Genomic DNA, 26,344 nt, shown 5'->3' on the forward strand with positions numbered 1-26,344 from the left:
GAGGGGCGGGGCGGTCCCACCCGCACCCTCTGTGCCCGGTGGCTGCCGGGTAAGTCGCCGCGCCGCAGCCGCCTGGAGGGCAGGCGAGGTCCCGCCTCCCGCGGGCGCCGCCGCGATTGGTCGGGCTGGCGCCGGGACGGCCGCGGATTGGCTGCCGGGGGGGGGGGTTCCGAGCTGCGGTGGAAGAAGCGGGTGAGAGAGCGCGGCGGCGGCGGACGGCGGGTGAGGAGAGGTGGGGAGCGGCGAGGCGGGAGGCAGGGATAGGGTGGCGGTGCCTTTTCCGGGAGGGTCCTGGGCCTCCCCTTCCTCCGGGGGGCAGCCGGATCCTGGGTGAGAGGCGGTGCGGTGCGTGAGGGGTAGCGCCAGCCGGGCCCGGAGGCTGCTGCGCTTCGTCCGCCTCGCCCCGTCTGCCCGGGGCCACAGCCGCCGCGGGGCCGGGCAATGCTTCGTTCTGCTCCTCCGGCTCAATCGGTGCCCCCTCCGATCGGGGGGTGCGGGGAGGAGGGAGCTGGGGGTGGTGAGGGGGTGTTCTCCAGTGGGTCCCGCCCTCAGGAGTCGATGCCCGGGGGGAGTGTGGGTGCTACTCCCGTGGTGGTGTGTGCAGGCCGCTCCGGGCGGCCCCCGGGTAAGGGTGACGGGAGGGGAGGGGAAGGGTGAGAACCGCCGCCCCCCGGTGTGAGAGTGGCAGGACCGGTGCTGGGCAGGGCAGGTGCCGAGCAGACAGAGGCCTTGTGGAGGTGCCGGGCTTGGTTCGCTTTTCCCGAGGAGCGGAACAGCCTGGAAACGTCTCGAGGTGTTGGGGTCCGGGCTCTCGTGTCTGCCGGCAAGCTGGCTGAAACTGGAGCCCTCTTACGTTGCTGTGATGGGAGTGACAGGTCACAGGAAATCATGTAAATAAAAGGTAATCTGGAGATAACCTGGAGAGGCTTCGAGGAAGCTCTTTAAGGAGGCCTTAAGACACCGAGGTAGCACATCGAGTGAAAACAAGCCTAGCCTTAAGGGGTTTTGTGCTTATTTTCCTCTTCTGTAAACATCTGGTGCTTATTTTGTGCTTAACGGCCTTTAAGTGATATTGCTGCTGTTCTAAGGTTCTTCTCTGGTTGTCGTAAAGAAATAACTTGCTAGATGCTTGTAATTATTTTTGTTTAACAAGGTGTCGAAATTCCAAATGCTGAGTGCAGCAGAGTCTGATGCTGCCACCAACCATAGTGTGTAAATCTCTCTTAATGTCAGCAAGACTTCATTAATACTTGCATGCTGTCCTCAGACAGCCTTGGTCCTCTCTAGCACTTCTGAAGGCAGGACTTAAAACAACTACATGAAGACAAAATAATTCTGTCTTCTGATACCCACTACCTTTTAAGTAGGTGATAAAGAAAGGAGCTGATTTTTCAGCACATCAGCTCTAAAAGGTCAGTTAACTGTTGCTGAATCAAAATCAATTTCTTCATGAAGGTGAAAATATGAAGCTGAAATATGATTTCTGCATGTAGGAACTTAATGTAGATACAAACGGAGACTTCTGGGGAAAACTGTAGAACATTTAAAATGCTTTTTCAGACAAATGCACCCTTCTAAGGAAATTTTCATGTACTTGTTTCTCAAATATAAAGTAGATTGACTGGAATTCACAGGAATGGCTAGGGAGGTCTGTATGTCTGACAGGAAAATTGTAGGTATATAGTTCTGCCTGTATTGTGTAATATTGTACAGTTCAGAGATGCTGGAGAATTTCAGTTACCTCTCCATGGTATTGGATTCAGGTATCATCATGGCTGAGCAAAGGCTTTTGATTAAACCAGTGTTTAAACAGGACAAGGTGGGTTTTTTTCTCCATTCTTGGTTGGCAAAATATGGTAACATGGGTAAGATGTGATAAATTTGGTTTTACTGTAGAGGTATATATGACTAGGCTGTATTTTAAAGAAAGCTTTAACTTTTTTGCAAGTAGGTATTCTTTTTAGTTCTTGCTTTAGATTTCATGCTGATGTTAGCTTAGATAAACCCTTGATTTTCTCTGTAGTATTCACTGACTTTTGTCTCTCTTGGCATGTCTTTCCAAACAAGTGTTTCTGAAAGCAATAGGGCAGTTTCTTATTTGTGGCTTCCAAGCCAAAATGTAGATCTCTCTAGCTGGCTCTGTGATCTTTGCCAAATAATTGTATAACCAGACTGTTGATTTGGGGGAGGGTCTAGCCCTTTATCAGAAGACTCTTCCTGCCTGCTTGGCTTGCTGTTACTCTAAGAATTTTTTGCTTGATGACTTCTTTCTTGATTACTTCTTTAATACATCTTGTGGGTGTAATTTAATCGGATGAACCTGGGTCATGTCAGTCTAAAGACCAACTGAAAATCTGTGTGCCCTCATTTCCTGCTAAAATAGGAGGAACCTACTCTTTTTGTGTGTGATTGTTTAGTGTAATCAGTATTCCTTTGAAACCATGCTTCTTTGAAAATTTTGTATTTCTTTACGTTATGCACATCCTTTCAACCAGACATTTGATTTTCAGATTTCATGCATGTCTTTGTTCTTGGTGGAGGCTGATCTGATTGAGGCTATTAAGCCATTCTCTTTTATTACTGTATAGATGAATGAAACTTCCTTCAGTAAGAAAAATATAAATATTGTATTTCTTTTTAAGAGCTAGAACTTAATTATAATTTGAAAAGGTCTTGGGGAAATACAGCATTGGCAAATACATGGAGAAAAATTTAAGTATGAAAGCAGTTACACCTGATTTTTCTTTCTTCTCATCTCTCATGGGTAGGACTCACTAGAAGGCCTGGCAAAGGGCTTTATTTCATGTTTACTGAGTGGTGTACCTTACATGTACAGCCTCCAGAGCCTTTATATTTATTTCATGAACACTCTGTAATCTATAAGTGGTATTATCTCTCAGCTCTGTTTGGCTGTTATTTGATACAACAGTACTGAATGAAACCTGTGAAAGTGGTTGGGAAAAGTGGGGCCCAAAGAGAGTTCCAGGAGGCTGGGGTGGGAACCTTGACACTCAGAAACGTGGACCTCCTCATTTCTGAACCAGGGAATTCCTGCACATTTCCATATCGGAAAGTAACTTCTTCATCAGAGCTGGTTTCTGCATAAACAGAGTTTTATAAGTGAAGAACTCATGAAATTCTGGTCCCACTTACTTTATATAGTGAAATGTAATTCTTTATGTTACTACTCTTCTAGCATCTTTTGAGAATCTTGCATATGACTGCTGCTCATCATTTGTAATAGTTTTGCTTAAGCACAGCAGAAGGATCATCATGGTCTTATACCAATACTACTGTCACCCAGGCTATTTTATGGTAGTAATTGAGTTGTGAAAGCTGTAGGAGAATTAAACTACTATTTCTAGTTTAGGTAGCATAAAAAAGATAAAGGATAAATAAAGCATGCATCAGTATTTTAAAAGAAGTGTAGTTTTAGGTTAATAAAGCAATAAACCTTTAACCCCTGGTTCTGAAATTGTCATGTATGTGATTCTATGATTTTACATATGCAGAGCACGAGTGTAAAATTTGCTAATGTTTTCATTCTTGCTGTCCAGCAGTTTCATTTGGAATGAATCTCTGAAATTTTCGGCACATGAAATAATTGTTAAATAACTGAGATTTATGAAGAAAGGTATAGTTCAATGTATCCTGGAAGAAATTAGTATCTAATTTGAGGATTATTCTGGAGATCTATTAGATCTTGTAAGGTATCAAGCTGATAGGCTTAGAATAATTTTCCTTTTGGATCTCCATAGATAACAAATTAGTGGGAAGTTTTCTTTAGTGCCAGGAGCCAAGGAAACTAATGCAGGAACTGGTGGCTACTCCTCACTCTTGCAAATTGACTTTGGTCACTTTCTTCTGCAAAATCAGGTAACAGGTTTTTGGTAAGAGCAAGGAGTTGATGATCTCAGTATTAGGTCCTTTAAGAATTTAGGATACAGAAGAAATTATGATTTATAATGGAAACCGTAAGTAATCATTTTACCAAAGTAATTGTTTTATTCAATGAATTCTCTTTTGTGTTTGTTCATTGAAGTCTTGGAATCTGGAATTATAAAAGGTCATCTAAAAGGTTTCAGGGCAGGATGAGTATTTTGGACTATTTCCAGTGCTTTGCATCATCAAGCTCCTTCTTTTGTTCCTGGGGTTTTTGGATGTTGTACAACAGGTTTCTGAAAGTAATCACTAGTATTTCTGAAGTTGCTTTGGCTAATTTCTGAGCTGTTCAAGGTGAATTTGATTAGATACCATTTTCTTGGATGCTTATAACTTTTCAGAATTGATCCCATTCTAACATCTGACTCTGCCTCTTCTGCCATCTACAAGTAAAGGCACTGAATATACTGAATATATCACTCACTGCTTGCTTTCTTCTGCTGTTACATCATGGTGCTCTCTCTTGTCTCCTCGTTGTTCCAAAATACATATGCAAGGCTTTTTCTGTGTCTGTAAGCTGGAACCCATTTTGTACTTAGCCTTTTTTAATTTACTAGTTCATCTTTGTACTATTCTGTCATCCTAATATTATGCTGCTTTCTTCTTCATCTGCTTTTGTGCCTTTAGTTTGTTACCTTGACAGTTTTTGTGTCATTCCTTTACTTCTTTGCCTCTTGGTTTCTTGAGTTTATGGAAACTTTCTAGTCCTGCTCTGATATCCTCAGAGAACTTCCTCAGAGGAAGTTCTATCCCTCTTTCAATTCTTTTCCAATTGTCTCTGTTATTAAAGACTCAGTGCTCCCAGTTGGTCAGAAACAAAATAATACTTCACTTCCTGAAACAAAATACTCCTCTGACTATGTCTTGGTATTTTTAAACTAATGACCTGGCTCTCTTTGGAAAGAGCCACGTATCGGGGTACAGTCATCCCTTTATAATCCCTGTCTTCAGAGACTCAGGCCCTGTCTTCACAATATCCCAGCAATGCAGGTGCTGCCTTTTCTTCTCGAGTCTGAACTTTGGAATGAGGCAGAGTGCATGACATGTATCGTGCTTTTGGAACAGGTTTCCCCTTTTAGAGGAGCCTGACCGCCTCTTTTACGTCACTGCGTGGCTGCGGTGCCACAAATGATGCCAAATCTAATAGGGGGGGTTTAGATAGACTTGTGTTCATCCTGTTCTAAAAATGCATCAGGTGCATTGTGATCCAAGATTCATACAGACCAGTGGCTTGTCTGTGGGCAGAATAACAGATACCTAAAAGAAGAGTAGACCAAGTAGATGATCATATTCCCTAACAGACTTTTCCAGCTTTCCATAACTAAGTCCATGACCTATGTACAGTCTATGCCAGTAACTTATATTCATGACTGTTTGTTAGGTAGCCCATTAGTCTTCCCCACTGTTTTTCTTATAATAATTGCAGTTTCCATTCTAATCTTGTGGTGATGAGAAACTAATATCAGCTTTTTTTTTTTTAATTAGCCATGTCTATTAAAAAAAAAAAAAGATAAATGTAAAGTTGCACTGTTCCTGCCAAGTTTCCACAAGAAGCAGGTTATTACTCAAGAGCTGTGAACTGTTGAAAATATTTGTAATGGAAACAGTTATGGCTTAACTGTAATGCTTTTGGGCACTTTGAAACAACACAGTTTTTCCGTCTCCTGACTCTCAGACTTCCCAAGTACCCATCCTTTGCTGTTAAATTGCTTTAGTCATCATTCTATATAATATATATATATGTATATATATATATATATATATGTATATATAGTGGCTTCAAGAAACACCGTTGTTCATACTACAAATTGTTGTGCAGTGTGGTTCAACAGAGTGTTGTTCCTAGCCTGATGCACAAAACAAATGTAAACTTAAATCTGTGGCTTCCTTTGTGGCATATGCTTCTCAGTGGCATCCCAGTTATGACTGCCATAGGACACTATTTTCACTAGAGGAGCAACAAAACCATACTTTATTTAAGTGAGTGGTAGTACATGTAAATAGACACAATTTGAAATCTGTCCAACTTTATAAATCGCTTGAATATTTTCAGGTCCCACATCTATGCTGTTTCCTGTCATTTTCTTGCATTAGTCATTTTTCCATGTTTCCTTTCTCTCCTCGGCTATGGGAAAAAGGAGGAAACAACAAAGCTGTCAGAGAATATGAATTAAGAGATGTGATCAGCTTTCTATAGTTTGTTCCTGTATAGAAATGAGGTTTAGTTAGGAATGTGGCCCTTAAACCTTAGTGCTGGTGCTCAGCTGCAGGTATTCCACAGTGTTTGTTGCTCACTTTATGTTGTTGACCACCATCATCTGTCCAAGCTCAAGTGAGCAGTTATTTCCCCCAGATTTTTAATTGTTAATTTTGGAACAGCTTTGATTTCTTAAAAATGACACTCGTAAAAGTTCCTGTCACCTGTAAATGCCTTCTGAATGCCCATGCTGTGCAGTGCTGGCAATTATTGTCACCTAACATGTCTTGTTTTCAGTAATTATTTCTAAGATTTGGGTTTGGTTTTTTTTAGAAATACGTGTAGCAGTTTACTTCTTTGTATGTTCCACAACATGCATCTAAAATTCTTATTTTTCTCCTTTCAGAAGTACTATGGAACCTCCGCAGCCCTGTAGGTCTGGAAGGCTTAAGTCCAAGGCTTTTTCCATTCCAAATGATTTGCTGGCTTAAGCGCTTGATTAGGATGGCTTTTGAACAAGTTGGATTAAACATGGAATCAGTAAGTGTTTTGAACTTGCTTCATGTTTTCAGAAAATCAGGTATAGCAAGCCCTTCATATATTGTAGCTTGTGCTTATCTCTTTCAGCAGCGCACTTCAGATGTACTCCATACTTGCAGAAATCTTTATTTCTGCAAAAAAAAGTATGAAGCTTGCTAGTTTGACACTGAAGTATTGAGTATGTTCCTTCGAACTCTAATAGCAAACTGTTTACATTGTAAACATTGCTCTTTTTTCTGGCCTTCTACCTGTGGTTTGAAGCCGAAGGAGGATTTTCAACTTATTTTAAGTTATATTAATTCTTAAATAATCTTACTTCTGTTCTCTTACCTTGGAGATGTGAAAAGCTCCATGAAACTGAGGTTGTAATTGTTCTCTACTTACCTCTCCAGCAAGTGTTACATGAGAGCAGTATTCAGTGTTCTCTACTGGGGAAACAGAGGGATATGCATGTGTAATTGGCTTCTTGGAGGAAAGTGTTGGAATACTTAGCAGAGATAAAGGGATACCTACAACACATCAACTGTTTTGTCACTTGAGACTTTTAGGAAACTATTTTGATTAGAAGTATTGACCTCAATGCTGTAAACCCTTTAAATTGGCACAGTATTGTAATGTTTTAACAACAGAGAAATCCTTGTCACCTCTGTACAGTACTTAGAAGGGCAGTTCTTACTCTGGCTTGTTGTGGTAGAATTTTTTATCAATCTTGGGAATTTATGGAGAGCAAAATGTTTATACATTGTAAATTAAACTTACCAGCAAGAATCTGTATTTTAGGATTTTATTCAAACTTGGATCTCAGATTTTGTGCAGTATAACCTAGAAAATCCAAAGCATGGGAGTATGCTGGGTTACCATGAATGTTGTAGTAATTGTCAGCAGCATCTTTCAGTCTAAATAGGGGTGGGGGGAACAGACTAAAAACTTCTTTCCCCCATTCTTGATGTGTATCAAGCGTATGATACTGCAATTACATTCCCAAATGTTAGCTGTTCTGGACAACAACAAAACACTGATGCAACCAGAGGGTATGACTAATTAATCTTTTCAGACTTGCTCTGCAAGTGGCTCTAGTCAACAAGAAGGTTTGAGAACCTTGGCAGAACAGTGCTGAGAGTTACTGGCTCAGCTGAGCAGTGTGCTGGCTTTATTTGCATACCTGCTGGCACTGCTTGCATGCAGTTTTTTGAAAATATTGTTTGGGCATATCTTGAATTATCAAAACTGAGTCATTAGAAGTTTTGGTGCACCAAACCATTGTTATTCAAAACCTCAAGGGCATTTGGGCACCAAATATTTTTGAGGAGGTAGGTGCTAGTCAACATCTTGTCTGTGGTCTGAGCAATGTCTAAGCAAGTTTTACCACTTAAACTGCACTGTGTTAATACAGCATGTAGTCTAGGCTCCTTTTGAGAATTACTTCCCTAATTAATTAAACTTTCTCTTGACCTGTATTGTTTTTTTTCCATAGCAACATTGCCTTAAGTCAGTGACCAATAGTTCTGCTTCTAACATCAGAAGCTGTTGTGAATAGGGAGGTGGTGTTACTACACTGGTGTTTGTCAGTGACTTTTTTGTTGAAGGCTCCTGATCTACCTTATGTTTGCTCAGACATATAGACAAACAGTAATGTGATAGTCATGAATGTGAAGACTTTGAGGCATCCAAAGTATAGGATCAGTGGGAGACTCTGCACTGAAAAAAACAAAACAAAAAAAAAGTGTTTTAACTTATCTTATTAAGCAATAGAATGTGTGTTTCATAGAGTGGAAAAAAATGGGTCCGAGTGGATTAATGGCAAAATTGCAGCTGTGATGTGAGGATCTGGCACTGTGTATATGCAGTGCACATTTATTTTATCAAAATTTATGCATTCCAGTAAAGCCAGAGGAAGATGTTTGTTTAAAAAATGGCAAAATGTTTGTGTGAAGTTTCTGAGATAATATTATCTGGGGATAAACACCCTGGAGCATAATTTTTTCCTTTTAATAGAACCTTCACAATCTAGTCATACTGATCTTTGCTTAGTATACAAAAGTGTTATTCAGCTTTGTCTTGTGAGACTCCCACAACTCCACTAAACTAATCACACAGGCAATATTACCATGCCTGATGAGGGTTGTTTCCACATTAAGAGCCCGGATTTTATCTTAAGTTTTGTTTGTGGGGCAACCTTGCAATAGGATGTTAAATCTGCTTGAAGCTATAAACCTTTCAAAACTAAGATCTGTTTAGTAAATTGGTATCTATAGCTATAAGTAAACAGTGGCCAAGTTTATTAAATTGCCATACAGTATCCTAGTTGTTTATTAACAATGTCCTCTGTGTTAGAGTCTTCCCATAATTCTTTTTCCTCTTTGCATTGTTTTTGTTGCCTTTCCCTGTGCTGAAGAAACCTTTCCCACTTCTCTTTGGGTTTTGGGTTTGTTTGGGTTTTTTGTTGGCTTGTTTTGGTTTCTTTTGCTTGTCTCGTGGCATGGTTTTCTCCTAAAATCTCATTTTCTTTCATACAACTGTGGTAATTGGTAGAACAAACATTCCCTTCCTTAAGTACAACCAAAGAAAGTGAATTGCAGCAGAAACAGTTCCAATGAAGCCAGGTTTGTTGAGGTGCTGTGTGCAATTTTTGCTAGGTGAATGTATTTTATTTTTTTTCACAAAGCTTTGTTCTCATGTATTTACTTTTCCTCTTTTCAGAGTTACATTTTCATGCTTACACTGATAATTCTTAAGATGGGTAGACACTGTTCTTGTGTTAGAATTCTTAATAAAGAAACAGATATTCTGGAAAATGTGGAATTACATAATTTTATGGACTTACATGATGAGCTTTTCTTGAAACACCTTAAAAAGAGGTGTCTGACCCAATGCAGTTTCTTCAAAATCGACAAATCACACTTTTTAAGCTGTTCCCAGCTCTTTAATCCTTCTGTGTTACCTGATTCATTGCTTTGAATTGAAACAATACCAAGGCTGTGTTGAACTTAAACAGCTGTAGCTATATTCCAATGACAAAAGCAACTTTTGTGCTAATTTTGGTATAGAATGTAAGGAGTTGTCCTGGTTTGGACAGGATTGCCGGGCCAGTGTCAAACCGTGACAGGAGTTCAATACAAATTTTATTGTATTTACTTTATCTTCTATTCTAGCACAAAAGTAATAACTTTAAATATGTTTAGCACAAGCATAATATGGAAGGATAAGAGAAAACTGTTCCAATATGATACAAAAATCAGCTACCTAACAGCTGGCTTCTTTTTCCTTCCCATCTAGGTACTCTGGTCAAGCAAGCCTTATGGTTCATCTCGAAGTATTGTAAGAAAAATTGGTACTAACCTCTCTCTTATACAGTGTCCAAGAGTTCAGTTTCAGGTAGGTGTTCTCAACAGTTAAGATGTTTTTCAGTATACTGATGAAGATCTGCTCTTGCATTAAAAATTTTTAATCAAATATACATTTAAATAAATTACTAGAGGGTTTGTAAAAGCAGAATATGGAAATATTGGCATGTAGGAATATTCGTTTACTTCAGTTCTTCTGAATTCTTCAGGTTTTGTACTGACAAAAATTTAAGTCCATGTTGCTGTACCACACATAATGAAATTAGAAACATTTTTCCCTAAGCAAAATGAAACTTAAAGTGAGGCAATACAGTATTAAAAATGTATTATTAGACAAAAGGATATTCATGAAAGAGAAAAATGTTTGAAACATTTCTATAAACCGTACTTGGAAGCTAACTTAAGAGGCATGTAAAGATGAACAGTCACTTAAAAATATCTTGGAAAATAAACAACTTTACCAAAAAATAAAAACTAGTAAGATAACCCTGTTTGCTTTTGTTTTAAATACAAGGGTAGCACAGGTGAAAGGGGAGCATCAATTCTGTGCAGCTTTCTGCCTTGCTTATAACTTCTACTGCATATAGTGGGAGGGTATAGGAGTGAGGGGAAAAGCTTCAGGAGGAGAAAACTCTTGCTTTTTATAACAAGTCTTTAAGGAACAGATGGGAAAATGTAAGCTGTTACACATAATCTCTTCAACTCCATGTGTGTTAGGGGTAGGGGGTGGGTATGGAATTGGAGAAATTTAGTATTTAAAACTCAAGCTGAGAGAGGGATGTTTCTTGGGCTGAGCAAGGGTGGGGAACATAAAGATGAATGGTGGGATTCATCACTCACAGCAAGACAGGGTAATTTCCAGATAACTAAATTTTTCACTGTTTAAATTAATTTCTTTATCCTGTATGAACTATATGAACAATATTTAGACTTGAAATTTTAGTGGTAAAATCAGATAGTTCAGATTACCATAGAAGCTTTCCTAGAGTGACAGTAAAAGCCATGCAAATATTTTGGCTTTCTTAAATAATTACAGTGAGAAACTACAAGGGCAGCCATCTCCCACCTCTAGTGGCTTGGTGAAAATTAAAAGATAAATCTGTACTTGTGGAGGTGGGGGTTTGAGCGGGTGAGAAGAACAGCAAAATTACATGCTGCATTTAAACTTGTGGTTACATAATTAAAAGTAATTATGCCACCACTAAGGCTCTGTGTGCCTCAGGTTTGAATGAAGGTGAAGTCTTTCTGTAATGTGTCTGATTCTCTGAGCTGTAAAGGTCACACAAGGGAAGAAGATGCTTATTTGCAGGTAGCTAGCCAAATACTGCCCTCTCTTAATATGGTACATAAAAGAAGACATTTCTCTTTTATGTACTTGCAAAGAGCTGGGGAATCTGCTCCTGAATACTTTTAGTGTTAAAAATATGTATGCCTTCATCTGAATTCTATCTTACAATAAGTAAAATATTTGCCTTTTTTTCGTCTTAGAGACATTCAATCAGCTTTACTTAGATTTTATGCATGCTATATAGAAACATTTACTTTCTGTCAGATGAAGAGAGAAACATGAAAATAGGTGTACAATCATTAGGGTTGATTGAATTAGAAATACGAGTTTCAGAAGGTGACCCTTGAAACACAGTAGTATATGATTTATGCAGGCCTTAAACTATTTTAATACATGAACATTTAAAAGTGTGATGCTAACATCTGTTTTTATGTCTTTATCTCAGCATTAAGAATTACAGAGAAGTTCAATACTGTTCTCAAGCATTTTTATGCTTTTGCAACTGGCACTTTCCTATAGCTGTCTCTTCCTCTCTCTTTCTTGCCAGCTTTAGCTATACTATGAAAGGACCATGCACTGAACCTTGCTGTAAGTCACTTTATTTAAAAACCAAAGCAAACCTTACGTGCCTTATTTGAGGGTGCATGTGTATCATCAGTGTTTCTAACTTTATGTAAGAGCAACAAGCTTTCCACGGGTCTTCATTTTCCTTATGATAAATGGGTAAGAGATATTGAAAGAACCTCTCTGTTACTTTCATTCTCCTAACAAGCTTTTGTTCAGCTAATCTGAAAAAAAGTAACATGCTGACATTTTGGGTTTTGAGCTCTGCTGTCTGTTGTAGTATGCATCTTGACACAGTCAGCTTTTAAATTAATTCCTAAATGTTGCTTATGTATTCAGTAGGTAGTGGCAGAGCTTCCCATACATACTTTATATGGCATGAAAAAATTAAAATCATTCATATTTCTGTAATGTAATTTTTTATTTTTTTTTTTTTTTTCAGTTTTTCTGTAGTCCTTAGGACAAAATGAAGTTAAACTTGCCAGTATAGCCTAGGTAGATTAAGCCAAACCTACCATACTGTTTCTCAAAGCATCCTCCAGCTAATGCATCTCTGTTCCAGTCCCATGCTTCTCCTGTTTGTTTCACGGACCCAATAACTCTGTGGAAGCCTCCTAAGGAACTGCTGTGCATGTAGCAAAGATCAGAGTTTACTGAGCTTATCTGAAAAAAGTGTCACAAGTTTGTCTTACTTGAAGAAGTATTTCCAAGTGTTTAATACCTAAATATATCAGTAACTTGAAACTGGAATTCTTTTTCTATCCCTAAAAGTATAAAAGTGTTTTTGCTCTGCTTGCCACTTGCTGGAGCAAACTAAAAGCCAGGATCCTGGGCTGGTGGGCCGGGTGGTTTGGGTTTGGCATCCAGATGTGTGCTTCATTTTTTACTTCAAGACTGTGACCTCAGCCAGAACAACACAGAGGGCATAAATCTGAAAATACTCGTGAAGGAATCGTTTTGTAAACCCACAGGTGTGTGTGTGCAGCATACATGTGCATTTAAGAGGCAAAAAAAAAACCATCCTGTGAAGCAAGAAAATCCATCATTTACCAAGAAAGAAAAGTGAGCTGCATTTATGTTTTCAGTTCCTTCCATCTATTAGAGTTGGGACTCTGTTTTCAGCACTCTGCTCTCCTTTTTTGTGTGCTGGCAGAGCAGCTGTCCAGGTTTTCTTCAGCTGAGTTTGGCTTGGAGGAACTGGGTAGTCACACAATTGTTGAAGCAAAGTTCTGCAGTCAGGCAAAGGTTTTGAGAAATAGGTGTTGGCTTTTAACCTATAAATTAAAGTACAAATCTTGTATTAACTTGAAATTTGAAACCCACTGCTGTGGAAGGCCTTGTTTTTAGGGACAGAAAAAAGAAACATCTGTATATCAGGTAACAAGCAGATTCTGTTTACAAATAAATATGAATAAAAAAAATACGAAGAAACTTGCATCACAATATAACAGAAGGCTTCCTACTACATTAATTAGAAGTTATTTCTCTCACAATGTAGGAAACCTCACAGTGGTAAATGCATTCCTTACTGTTGATTTATAAAATTATTTTTCATGCAAGTTTGTGCAGTGCCCTCATTTAAATGTGCCTTCGGTCTTTCCATGGTAATAGTTCCTCCTGTGGCCATTACCATGAGGAAAATCTCTCACCTGCAAGAAGTGGCTGATGTAGTATGGATTTTTTTAAACTGCCATTAACATTAATATGGGTGCTGTGATCATGAAAATTTCTTCTTAAAAAAATAAATCCAGGGAAACCTCAAACAATTAAAATCCTAACATGCAATATAGTATTCTCTAGACTGTTTTAAAGAGAGGCAGACTGTGATGGTATTAGGCACAACTGTTAATGTGATAAACATATTACCATCTGTGCTGATGCTACCTGGAAAAAACCCTGTTGTTTCCAAATGATCTGATGGTGCCAGTACAGACTCCTGGGAGCTGTGATAAAGGCTCACATACAAGTTGCTAGAGTGTGAGGTGAGGATGACTAATCTTCATTTCCAAAGCTGTTTGTAACAACTCCTGAGGAAAAACAACCCCAAACCCACAACTTCTATCTTCTGGGACTTGGGTATCAAAGGCTGAAACTGAAATGTCTGTGAATGTTCTTCAGAAATGGTTTCACCTCATCACTGAAGGGCTGCAGGTCAGATAAGTGCTACAAATCTGGGTTAATGCTAACCTTTCAGACTTGCTGCTGTATAAAAGTTTCCTCTTAAGAGGAGACATGCCTTGAAAATTTCCTGCTAACAGGGTGGATCAAAGCTGTCATTGTAGACTATTACCACCATCTTTCCCAGTATTACCTGTTTCTTGGCCACTACCAGCAGCAGGCAGCACTTAAACAGCTGCTCTGGCTCATGAGCATATTTGGCCTGTGAATTGAATGTAATACAAACAGAAGAGGTGATGGTTGCACTGGAGATCAGTAACTCAAGGTGCCAGGCTAAGCACAAGAAATTACTGAAAGATGTTTTAGTAGCATTTATCTGCTAGGATAGTGGGGCCAGGCTGCTCCAGTAGCTTGAGGACACTTGCCCATGTCTAACCTGGAGAAGTGGCCAGTATTACAAAGTAGATTTGAAAGTATTTTGTATAGTTGTGGCTATGGAGCATGTACTGGTGGTCCAGACAATTTTTCAAATCTTCATTCAGGTCACAACACTAAAATTGAAGAATGGTTCTGGTCTCTGGAGCCCTGCTCACCTTTGGCTTCAAGCAGCTATAAAACTGATGGCAGAACCATGCTGGAAAATGGTCAATTTGTTTGGCATGCTGTAAATGAGATTGCTAGCCAATAGTGTAAAGTCTTTGTGATTACTGAGCTAGTAGAAGTAGCTTCTTCCCCCCTCCCCCCAGGGTACTGTGCACTCTTTTATTCTTGTACAGAAATTCTGGAAGTTATATGGAAAGGGAAGCACGCATCCACAGCATCTCACTTACAAAATAATAGTAAATCAGAGCAAAAGACTAAAGAGGTACTAGTAGCATTAATTACTATTTTTTTAACTACTAGTTATTAAAATAATTTAAAAACAGAATCACAGGATCATTCCATGTGGAAAAGACCTTCAAGTTCATGGAGTCCAACCATAGCCTAACTTGACCAACCATTAACATAACTCTTTCAAGTCCGGTGCTTAAGCCCCAGGTTCCCAAGCACCACATCTGGTTGAGGGTGTCCCTGTTTACTGTGGGGGGATTGGACTGGATGACCTATAAAGGTCCTTTCCAACCCAAATGATTCTATGATCGACACATCTTTTAAACACCCCCAGGGATGGTGATTCAGCCACCTTCCTGGGCAGTCTGTTCCAGTGTTTAATTACCCATTCAGTGAAAAAGTTTCTTCTAATATCCAGTTTAAACCTCCCCTGGCACAACTTGAGGCCATTTCCTCTTGGCCTCTTGCTTGTTACTAGGAAGAAGAGACCAACCCCCACCTTACTACAGCCTCTTTTTGGTGGTTGTAGAGAGCAGTAAGGTCTCCTCTCAGCTTTTTTTTCTCCAGTCTAAGCAACTCCAGTTCTCTCAGCTACTCATAAGGCTTGTGCTCTAGACCCTTTCTCTGACTCTCTCCAGCACCTCAATGTCCATCTTGTAGTGGAGGGCTCAAACATGTTGAGTTAATTCAGCAAACTACTTGTAATGTTGATGTTTGTCATTAAGATAAAAATTTTCTTTTGATTTTCAGTGTTCAGTGCTGTGGTGTGATAGCCTGTGTAGTTAGCTGTCAACTTTAAAAACAAAATAGTTTCTGTAAAGTGTTCAGCACACTAGAATGAATGTTTTTTTGAAGTCATTGAAATGGGTTCTTGACCAAGTCCAGGACAGAAATAAGTGTGCTGTGTCTACAGATGTGTTTTGTGCATGGATGTGTCAGTAGTTACATGAAGCCTTACTAAAAGCATTGTGTGAAATAACTGATGGGGCTGGGAATAGTGGCTCTAAAACCTTCAATTTTGTCTTTAAAATTTAGCTTACTTCTCATGGGACAGAGGGAAACACCCCAAACCATCTTAGGGATGATGCAGTGGCCTCCTTTGCAGATGTGGGATGGGTTGCTCAAGAAGAAGGTGAAGTCTCTACAAGGCTCAGGTATGCTGCTCAAATCTTTGAACTTCTGAACTGAGAGGAAAAACCCAGCTCCTTTGCGAAGATAATTGAGTGTGCTTTGAGTTAGTGGGGAGCACGGGCATGCTGGGAGGAGAGGGAAGAATCATAGAAAGGTAGGGCCTGGAAGAGGAGTAGTTGAGCTTAGGCCAACAGGATTATGAATGAAAGACTAATTTGGGAACGTGTAGGAAATACAAGAAAAATTGTTTTTTATTTACTTAATTATTGCAAAAAATAGCATGTGACAGCTTCAAGCAACCTTGTCCCCAGAAAATGTCTGCTTTGGTGTGGCACAGTTGCTAGCACAGTTTTTTTACTTCTGAGGGTTTCATTAGCATGGGGTAGTGTACTTTGCAGCTTCTCAATCAGCAGCAGTGGTCACTCTGACCACCCAAATATTGGCATGTTGTTTGTCACCTTCCTGGGTAAGGCTCTGTAGTCTGCTAAAGACAATTTAAAAATTGTGTTTTCTAAAAGCTATGGTTTATATTTTGGTTTTCATCTTATGAAAACTGTCAGGAAAGCATGTGAGAATAAAGGGGTAAGACCTGTGTTGGACCACGAGTCCTACATAGGACTGTAACTTCACAGAACAGGTTGGCTAAAGGGATGAAGTTCTCTTTTCCAGCCTACCCAAGTTGCTGCTCAGACTAGCCAGAAGCAAAGGTGCAGTTCTGTAGTGCAGAGCAAGTTTTTCTTCTCAACAAACTAAGCTTCCAGGAAGAGCCCAGATTGTTGGCTTCAGAGGTTACTGGAGGATACTGCTGTTGATGTGAAGGCACGAAATAGGTTGGTAATGGCCTAGGTGCCCTCCAACATGACTTGCTGTAGTGCAGCTTTGCATTACAAACGTTCTGGCACTGCCACATTAACTTCATCTCAGAAGGGAGTCACAGAAATTAATGCTTGTTTGGGAAGCACTGTTTGTAAAGTGTAGTTGATATGAAGGAAATGAACTGGCCAGTACTGTTTTGCTTGCACAGAAACATTTTGTTTAAAGGATTGAACTGTAAAGCTATGATGTGTAATGGATACAACAGGGAGAATAGCTCTGTTGCTTCAGAGAACCTGTTACAGAGGATGTAAGAGTTGCTTATTTGCTGAGATGTCTGCATGTGAAGGAGGGTAGGGGGACAGATGGATGTGGGATGGGACTAAAATAACCCTCGAGATATATAGTGACCAAACAGCTAATAATGGAACATGGTAAGTGAATAACTTTACAGATATGAGTATTTCAATGTGCAACATTTATTATATCTATGCAGGCTTTTATGTAGTGGAGCTAGTATACATTAGGTGTTTTCCAGGCATTTGAAATGGACAAGATCACATAGGTGTTACTGTTAAACACATATTTACACACTGTATAATTCAGTAAACAGTTCTGCATACCTGTTTTTTGGGTTTTTTTGAGTATGCAGTTTTATGAAAGAAGCAACTAAATGACAAGTGGGGGGAAAACTATCCCTAGTCAGATCAGTAGTGTTAATTCAGGCACAGTATTTTTGCACAGTGTTAGATTCCAGTGAAGACAGTTACTTAAAACATCATTACTGCTCTGAGCTGGATATATCCCTTATTATTTAGCTATTCTGCTCTGTTAAATTGTTTCTAGAAGGCAGATTTTAAAGAGAGAAGTGACCATTGGGTCTTTCCAACCTACTTATTTAGTGAGATCAGGGAGATGGCTGCTGTGGGAAGCATCCTCGTTTCTTCTCAGATTCAGTTGCTCTCTATTCCTGTCTACATGAGGGCACCTGAATTTTAATATCCTTGATATAATATTCACATCTACTTGATGAAAATTCTACAAGTTAATGCTGGTGTTTTCTTGTCAGTGTCGTGGAAGACTTAAACATGTATCTAATCCTGGGCTGAGGTAGTAGGAGCACAGGGCTCATTCTAGCCTTCAATCTTGGCTCTTGCTTTGGGTCTACCACAACTGCAGATGCACATCCAGAGTGGTTTAACCCATGCATCCAGAGGGGCTCTCAAGCTGTGTCAGTCTTCACATGTTGAAAAGTTATTATCTCTAGCCACTCTTCTTACTGTCATGTTCCAGTGAACAGTGGAATCCTGACCTGTCTGAAAGGTTTTGGGATTGAAGTTAAGGAGGACTGAGGAGTTAAGTCTGTGCTTGTAGCTTGCAGTTGTAATGGTTATCTACTGTTTTCAGTCCTTATCAGTTCTAGTGCCTAAAAATGTTGGTGTCCTCAGTGAATATATAACCTTTTGTACATTCTTCTTTGACTGCAGGTACTCTGGAATGCCTCAGTGTTTACATAGCTTGAGCTTTATCTTGTGATATTTTTGTTACAGGTCAGAAGTTTGGGCAAAACCAACCCAGTCTCTTTCAAGTGAACAGCATCATTCAGGAAAACCCCCACAAAGACAGATGTCCTTACAAAGCCCATTGGAAGAACCAGTGTCCAGGAGCACAATGATGGCAAATGAAGAAGCCCTGCAAAAGATCAATGCTCTAGAAAATGAACTCGCCACTTTAAGAGCACAAATAGCCAAAATTGTAATCTTGCAAGAACAACAGAGCCTGACACCAGGTATTAAATTTTATGTCTCTTAGGACAGATTCATTAATGAATTTGTCCCATTATAAGTAATAATGTGCTAATTAATTTTTTTTTTGTGAGATACTGGAACACTGAACACTTCTCTATATTGTTTTGGTTAGTTTGGTAGATAGACAAAGCATCCTAACTAAGGGATGCAGAACATCTCTTGTTTTGAAGACAAGAGACCTGCCAGATTTTCTGTATTTTCTAGTATTTCAAAAGTCTTCATATTTATATGAAAGTCAGCCAGAATTCTGAATCCGTGGATCAGTAAAGATGTATTAACAGCCTTTAGATCACAGCTCATGATAAACATGATGGCTTAAACCAAACTGAAGGAATTTAACTTAATTACTACCACTGAATTCTTCCCATCAGTGATGGGAATCTTATACCATGAAGCAATCATACAAGATGCTAATGATGCTTTTGGAATATGTAATAATCATCTCAAGCTTATGGAATAAATCACAGAAAAGGAAATTAATTGTTTACCTGAATAATCGCAGGGGTCAAACACATTGTCCAGATGGAACCAAGAGTGGTGCACTGTTTCTAGTAGTAAACAGAATAATTCTCTTCCCAAGTTTCTTTATCCTCTTTCCCTCACCTCTGTCTGCCTTACAGTTCTATAACTACCATCTCCAAAGATTAGTGGGAGATGGCCCTTGTCAACTGGGGATGACAGCTCCTTGGTTTTTACTCTTCCTAAGCAAATACAGTTTTGCCTATGTTTATATATAAAGTCATATTCTGATGTTTTAAAATGCTCTTATTTAGCTGTTTTCTGTCAACTGATAGCAGTTTCTTTATTTTTCCTTAACTGTTCATATTCAAAACTATGAAACAGTTGTAAAGATCCCATTACTCTTGAATTATAGTTAGTGGGAGGTTGTGAAATAACTAGTAACTTATTTTTTATCCTTTTCCATTCACCTCTGTTTACTCAGAAAAAAATTTATCATCTTTACCTCCCTCTTCTGGTGGAACATGGTAATGACATTGTGCGTGCCTACATATACACAGGAGAGTAGACTCCTGTATTACCCTACATACATATTTTTACACACTTCAGGCCTCAAAACTCTCATTTGATTCGGCTTTGCTGATTTATTTAAAGGTGCATTTGAGCAAAAGTTTCTTCATTTATTTGTCAAGTTACTACTGGTAAAAGTACAGGAAACTTGAAATCAAGATTGGCATTAGAATCTCTATAATCAGACAGATGATCAGCTGGCTTGAAAACAACCTCAGAGAGATGGAGCAAGCTTCAATTTCAGCACTATTAGAGCTCTGAAAGTTATGTTTAAAAAGCTTGTATGTTAATTTCTTATTTGTGGTGATAAGTAGGAAGAAACACTGCTGACATGGCAGGTTGTGTGCAGCTTCCATCCTGGTACCTTCCTCTCAGAAGAATGTGAAATACTGGTAACATTAGGAGCAGAACATAACTAAAAAGATGTGGTGACATCCATCCCATCACAGTAAAGAGATGAATGCACCTACAGGTTTCACAGGAAATTCAGAGAACGCTTCTCAGTCTTTGGGAAGGATTTTTATGTGGCTTGGGTTTACTTCAGTGGTTTATGAATGAGGATGTTATGTGATAATAAAAGAAGGTAGAAGGCAGGCAGCTGAAGCTATTAAAGTCCTATTCTTACCTGAGTATATATAGGAAATTTACAAGTAAACTGACCTGGAATGCATGTGGATTTTTTTTGTAGTTGGGTCAAGTCCAGTTGCTCCAGCTGCTGTACCTGTTTCACCTCCACCTCCTCCTCCTCCTCTGCCACCGCCACCACCACCAGGTCTACAACGAAGTATGTCTGCAATTGAGCTCATTAAAGAAAGGAAAAACAAAAAAATGAACTCTGGGCAGAATCTGTCAGAAAATGGGCCAAAGAAGAAGTCTGAAATACCAAACATGCTAGAAATCCTCAAAGACATGAACAGTGTGAAATTACGCTCAGTGAAAAGGTAATAAATGTAAATAAATATCAGTGTCTTAACATTTGCATTCATTATCTGGTTTTATGACTCAGAACTATTTCAAGGTCAGACAGATGCTGTTATAAGACCATTCACAGCTTCTAAAGCTTTGGTTTGGACAGTGTGAAGGCTTCTTATTTTCTTTTCTAGATCACCAGAAGGTAGAAAATCCAAAGTGGCTGACCCTGCAGATCCTGCAGCATTAATAGCAGAAGCTCTCAAAAAGAAATTCGCGTATCGGTACCGAAGTGATAGCCAAAGTGAAGGAGAAAAAGTTATTCCAAAGGCTGAAACAAAGACAAAGACTGAAGTAGTGCTGGTGAGTATTGTGGTTCTGAACACGTTTGGGTGAAATGGCAGTGTCAGGAAAGCCAGGATGTCTTTCTGCCAACGTATGCAAGTACTTAAAAGTTAGCACCCTTGCTCACTGTGAAGTACTGCTGATAATGCCAGGATTTGTGAAGGTCACAGGGTTTTAGTGTCAGGTCACGAGAGCGTGTACTTTTTTGGCCTTAGGTTTAAAAATCCCAGTTTTCCTACTCTTTTAAACAAAAATCTCTTCTGTTACCACAAGAATGTAGTTTTCTGCAGTCTCTGTTCCTAAGGGCTCATCCCAGAAACTGATCTGAAGTGCGTTTGGCTGCTCTTATCAGCTTTAGCTTTACAAATCATGCATGTGACATTCAGAAACAAAAATCCTGAAATGCTGTTGGTAAGAATGTTCAGAGGGTGCCTGCTGGACCTTGGTATAGAGAGTTCGTTTTTAATAATCGAAAATGCTGAGTAAATAAAAGCAGTTTCTTTACAGTGTGAGAACATTAAAAGGAAATTATATTTAAAATTCACATCATGGCATAAATTAATGGCTTGTGATTTATTTCAGACTGATTTGAAATTGAAGGAAGGGCTTTTTAAGCAGTGAATGCCCAAGATGAAAGTTAGCAATAGACACTTCAAAACCAGACTAGTGTAGATCAGTTTTGTTAGTAGGCAGTCCTTGACACCTTCTGCTATAGAACCAGAGAGGAAAAATAGTTATTTTCCCCTCTGTGCATTAGCAAAAATGCACATAAAACTCCAAATCTGGCTGCCCTCTGTATTAAAGTCCTGAGGAAAATAAAATTCCCAAGCCACAAATCTCAGGACTTCTGAGTATTTCAGCTTTATTAATAATGACGTCCTTGTCTTCTGGTTTAGGCCTTTTAGGTCCTGTAGTGTTTGGGGTGTTCTTCATAACTAAAAAACCAGATATTCCTCAAGAATCCATCTCTTTTTTTCCAGCATCTCTGGGGCTTTAAGAAAAACTACACAAGTTGGTTTTTCACATTTTTTCTTTTGTTTGTTTGTTTTTACTTTACAATTTTGAAATTTATGGTCCATTTTTTGAGATTAATTAGGATCATCAGAATGAAGGTTTTGGTGTGTTAAATGGTAAAAGGCTGATCCATAATGAGCCAATAAACACCAGTTTATTGTCATCAGTTACTTATCAGTAGTCTTCACGCGATAATCTTGTGTGATACAGGTTTAAAAAGACAAATATGCAGGCGAGGGTAAGAACAGAAATACAGTTACATTGCCTCTACAGCAACTGCTTGTCAAACTTGTAGAGGTAACTCTGTCTGTCTGTCTGTCTGTCTGTCTGTCTGTCTGTCTGTCTGTCTGTCAGCTTACTTTGCTGTGGTAGGAAAGAACCATCTCCAGCCAGAGCTGCTCCAGATGGTTGCTGCCTCATCTGAGTTAGAATCATAGAATTGGCTGGGTTGGAAGGGACCTCAGAGGTCATCAAGTCCAACGTTTTAAATTTTTTTTCTTCACTGCTGCTGCTGCTTGCTGCTTTCCCATTGCCCACCACCTTGGTGGGCACCTGGGCAGCTTTACCCCCCAGTTCAGGTGCTGCTGCTTTTGCGGGCTGTTTCTTTGGTGCTTCCTCATCTGAGCTGCTGGAGCTGAAACTCTCTGCTTTCTTCTGAGGCTGGAGTTTGGTTCCAGCTGCCTTCACCACAGGTTTTGCACCTTTCTTTGCTGGCTGCTTCTCCTCTGAGTCTGATTCATCACTGGAGTCCTCACTGCTGCTTTCTGCCTTCCTGGCTGCAGGAGCTGCTGCTTTAGCTGGCTTCTTGGCTGGGGGGGTCTCATCCTCATCCTCATCCTCCTCACTGGAGCTGCTCTCACTGCTAGAGGGGGGCTTCCTCTTCACCTGGGAGCCATTGGCAACCAGCCTTCTCTTCTGGGCCCCTGCGGACCTCAGCCAGTAGCTGTAGATCTCCAGCAGCGAGGCAGCACTGGGCTCCTGCTCCTTCGCCACCACCTCCCTGGCAGCCGCCTCGAATCGGTTCTGCCTGAGGAAGCTGAGCACCAGCGGGAAGAGGTTGCTGGGCACGGCCGCCATGCCAGGCCCCACCGCCATGCCAGGCCCCACCGCCATGCCAGGCCCCGCCGCCATCATGGGCCCCGCCGCCATCATGGGCCCCCCACACACGTGTTATTTCAGTTGATTTATTTCAGTTATTTCAGTTGATTGCTGATATAAGTTTTCCTTTACTATTTGGCTACCAAGTGTGTGAAATCCACACGTGGGGAAGCAGGTTGATAAAGGAAATTACCTCTTCCCAGTTCTAGTTCTGCTTAGAGCTCGGGTGGGTAGAAGTTCCAGTAAGTTTCTGTGGATAGCAATCTGAACTTGTTTTCTGGTTTCCTTCTCAGTTTGGACCGCACATGCTGAAGTCTACAGGAAAAATGAAGACTTTAGTTGAAAAATCTTAATGTATGAAGATGACTACAGAAAAGACTGTTCAGCTGTTTTGCTTGAAGTCTTTTATGTTGCAAATAGCACTAGTACTGAGTGGTCTCTTACAAGACAGGAAAAGTCTAATGTGAAGTGTAGAATTGAGGCACTAAACATGTTTATATGTGGTTTATCAAGGGAAATAAATTTGACCATTATACTCAGGTATTAATTCTGTATTCAAACCTGGCTGTCTACTCAGACGTATGTGGTGGTTTTAGTTTATCAACATTAAGTTATATACACAACATTCTTTGTGCATAACTGACCACCTCAAAATTTTGTGTACATGTTAATAAAGAGAGCGATACATTTTTAAGTTAATAAGGATGCTCTAATATATAGAGCTCTAACTATAACTTGCACTACAATGTTTGGTTTGATACTGAATTTTTCATGTCAAAATCTTTTTCTTAATTTCAGCAACATTTAGCTCAAAGAAAACCTGAATGCTTTCTGCTTCCTACTTAAAGTGAAAACTTAGAATGAGTTGCAGAGGTCAGCTGGTTTGAGACATCTTAACAAACAGCACATTTTTGTGCAGGATTTTTTTTGTGTGGGTTTTGGTTTTTCTTCTTGTTCCAAACGAGCTTGCAATGGTAAGAGCACCAAACCTACTTGTGTCATCATCCTGTGGCCAAGATAAAGAGTGCATGACGAGTGAGTTAAATCATGCTGTGAGAGCCTTGGTGAATAGGTAGACAAATGAATTTGAAATAACCAGTAGATAGCAGCAGAGTAAAATAATTCATGCAAGAGCATGTGTTAACTAGTATAGGAGTGGTGTAGATCAGAAAAAAATGTACAAATTACTGTTGGGTGCAAGTTGCCAAAAGTATATTGCTCATCTCAGCTGTGCTGAGAGATGCTCATGGAAACCTTTGTATCCCCAGCTGTCTCAGGTCCCCAGATGGGTTACCAGCAGCTGGGGACTGCACAAACCCTCCCAGTCCTGTTTGCAAGGAAGAGACAGCACAAGCTGTTGCACATAACCTGTTCTCCAGGGGAATGGGGTCAGCCCCATGGCAGCTCTTTGCTGCCAAGACCTGAACAGAGCTCTTTCATTAACCAGCCAGCAGAGCTCAGGTCTCCAGTCACAGATGCAGGAAAGGCTCAAGCTAAAAATAAACAATTCAGGCTGAATAAAAAAAAAAAGCTCTGTAGGAACTGGAGAACCACGAATAAAGCTAAGGTTTGATCTGGCTGTAGATGAGTGTTAAAAAAAAAAAAGAAATTGAGTCTGGGTATTTCTGTTCTAAGTTGGTCTGGCTGCTGGAACAAGTACAAGTGCCTCTTCGAGCTTCTCTTTTCTAGGAAAAGAAAAAAGCAGCACTTCTTAAATGAAGACAGGTGAATGGCTCTGACCAGGTTACTGAAGATGACTGAAGTTTTGCTGCTTATAATTGGAACATAGATTGTATGATCAAGGAGGATCTTTTCTGGTGCAAAGCTTCAAATGGTGTTCATATGTACACAACGTAACTTCCTTCCAAAATGCTCTGCTGTGTCTTACTGATAAGGCCATTAAAGCTTAGTGTTCTTTTAAATGCCTTTAAAACACCTTTTTAAAAGTTAATTTTGGTTTCAGGTTTTGTATTTAATGCTTTATTGCCACTATATATAAAATTAAAAGCAGTTAAAATAAACTGTGTGTGATTTGTGGTACTCTGAACAGAAGACAGCAGCCACGATACAGAGGCAGAATACAGAACACAACTCTGTCCCAGTGACTGGTGACAGCTTCCTGGGGTCTCTTCCAGGACTGGAATACTGCCCTCCCTGTGCAGCAGGAGTAACAGTAGAATCAGTCACAGAGCAACACAGCACTGTGAATTCAGGTACAGTCAGATAAAAATTATCAGGAACCAGTGAGAAGTTCATGCCTCACTTACAAGAAAGGTGCTTGTTCAGGTTTTTCTCCACCCCAGGGGCTCTGCCCCAAGAGTCCCTTGTATGACACAGCCCTCCCCCACTCCCAGAGAGCCAGAGCTTTAGAACAGCTGGCCCAGAAAACCCAGCCTTGTTTTCTTTTAGAGGCAAAAACCTCTGTTAAAAAGTGTGTGGATTATTTTAAATGGCAGAGTTTAAATGAAGTAGCTCAGTCCAATTAAGTCATTAGCTTGTAAAATTTAAGACACCACTTTACCTATTAAACTAGGCTAAAGTGTGGGGGGAAAAAACTTATACTGAATGTTTCCTGCTTGAGCTGTTGATGTAACATGCAAATACCCGACACCCCAGAAATAAAAAAAATGTGGCAAAACTTATTTATGAGATGTAAAATCACAGTCAAAGAAACTTCAGCTACACAAGACAAACACAAAGCTGCTGTCAAATGTTCTATTTCATATTTTTCTGGACCCCAGGGGTTGTACCTTTCTACTCAGAATCTTTTCCATACACGGTGCCACAACCCCCAGAAAAACATCACAAGCAGCACAAGTGCTCCAGCTCAGGGCACCCGTGTATCCTGGGCAGAGCCCTTGGACATAACCTAAGGTCTGTTTGCATCTGTGTGAGCAAAAAGCCTGTAGCTTAAAACAATTTATGGTGGTGACCTGTCCCCCTCCATCCTGTAGGACATTTCTGGACTCCAGTAGGGTGACTGCCAGCAGCTGTAGCTCACAGGTGTGGCCCTGGCCTACACACACCCTCAGCTCTCACCTGCAATGCTGAAGCTGGAGGAAATGTTGACGTTCAAAGTGGATTTGGAGGAGGCATTCCTAGACAGCATGCTTAAAAGAAGCCAAAAATTGTAGGTTTTCTTACTAAATTCAGTCAAATGCCAGGAGCTTCCATGTGCACTAACAGGCGGGAGTAGAAGCAGTCTTCCCAAAGCCCTGCTGGTAGGAAAAAGCAGAAGCCCTTTTCCAGGAAAGGTGGAAAACTGTTTTACCCTGACAAGCTGTACAGGTTCCTGTCAGAGCAGGTGACTGCGAGACTACACACTGCTAAAGAATTACAGGTTGCTTATAAATACTAGATTGAAATATTCCTA

General features: G+C 40.0%; 1 protein-coding gene across 4 annotated transcripts; it reads left to right on the forward strand.

Annotated features, from left to right (window-relative positions):
• Positions 1-63: 63 nt before the first annotated feature.
• MTFR1 (mitochondrial fission regulator 1) lies at positions 64-24,992 on the forward strand. 4 transcript variants are annotated; one of them, XM_071737698.1, is made up of 9 exons: positions 206-222; positions 769-901; positions 6,546-6,679; positions 9,956-10,054; positions 15,860-15,978; positions 18,319-18,557; positions 20,294-20,546; positions 20,709-20,877; positions 23,265-24,992. In XM_071737698.1, the coding sequence occupies exons 3-9, from the start codon at positions 6,614-6,616 to the stop codon at positions 23,322-23,324; spliced, it is 1,005 nt and encodes a 334-aa protein (XP_071593799.1). In that variant the 5' UTR covers positions 206-222; positions 769-901; positions 6,546-6,613; the 3' UTR covers positions 23,325-24,992. The 4 variants fall into 4 exon arrangements, with proteins under 4 accessions (XP_071593801.1, XP_071593799.1, XP_071593798.1 ...); XM_071737700.1 differs by lacking the exon at positions 769-901 and having other exon boundaries at positions 64-222; XM_071737697.1 differs by lacking the exon at positions 206-222 and having other exon boundaries at positions 670-901.
• The last annotated feature ends 1,352 nt before the right edge of the window (positions 24,993-26,344 follow it).

The sequence above is a fragment of the Heliangelus exortis genome, chromosome 2 (genome assembly GCF_036169615.1).
Source record: "Heliangelus exortis chromosome 2, bHelExo1.hap1, whole genome shotgun sequence".
Taxonomy (NCBI): domain Eukaryota; kingdom Metazoa; phylum Chordata; class Aves; order Apodiformes; family Trochilidae; genus Heliangelus; species Heliangelus exortis.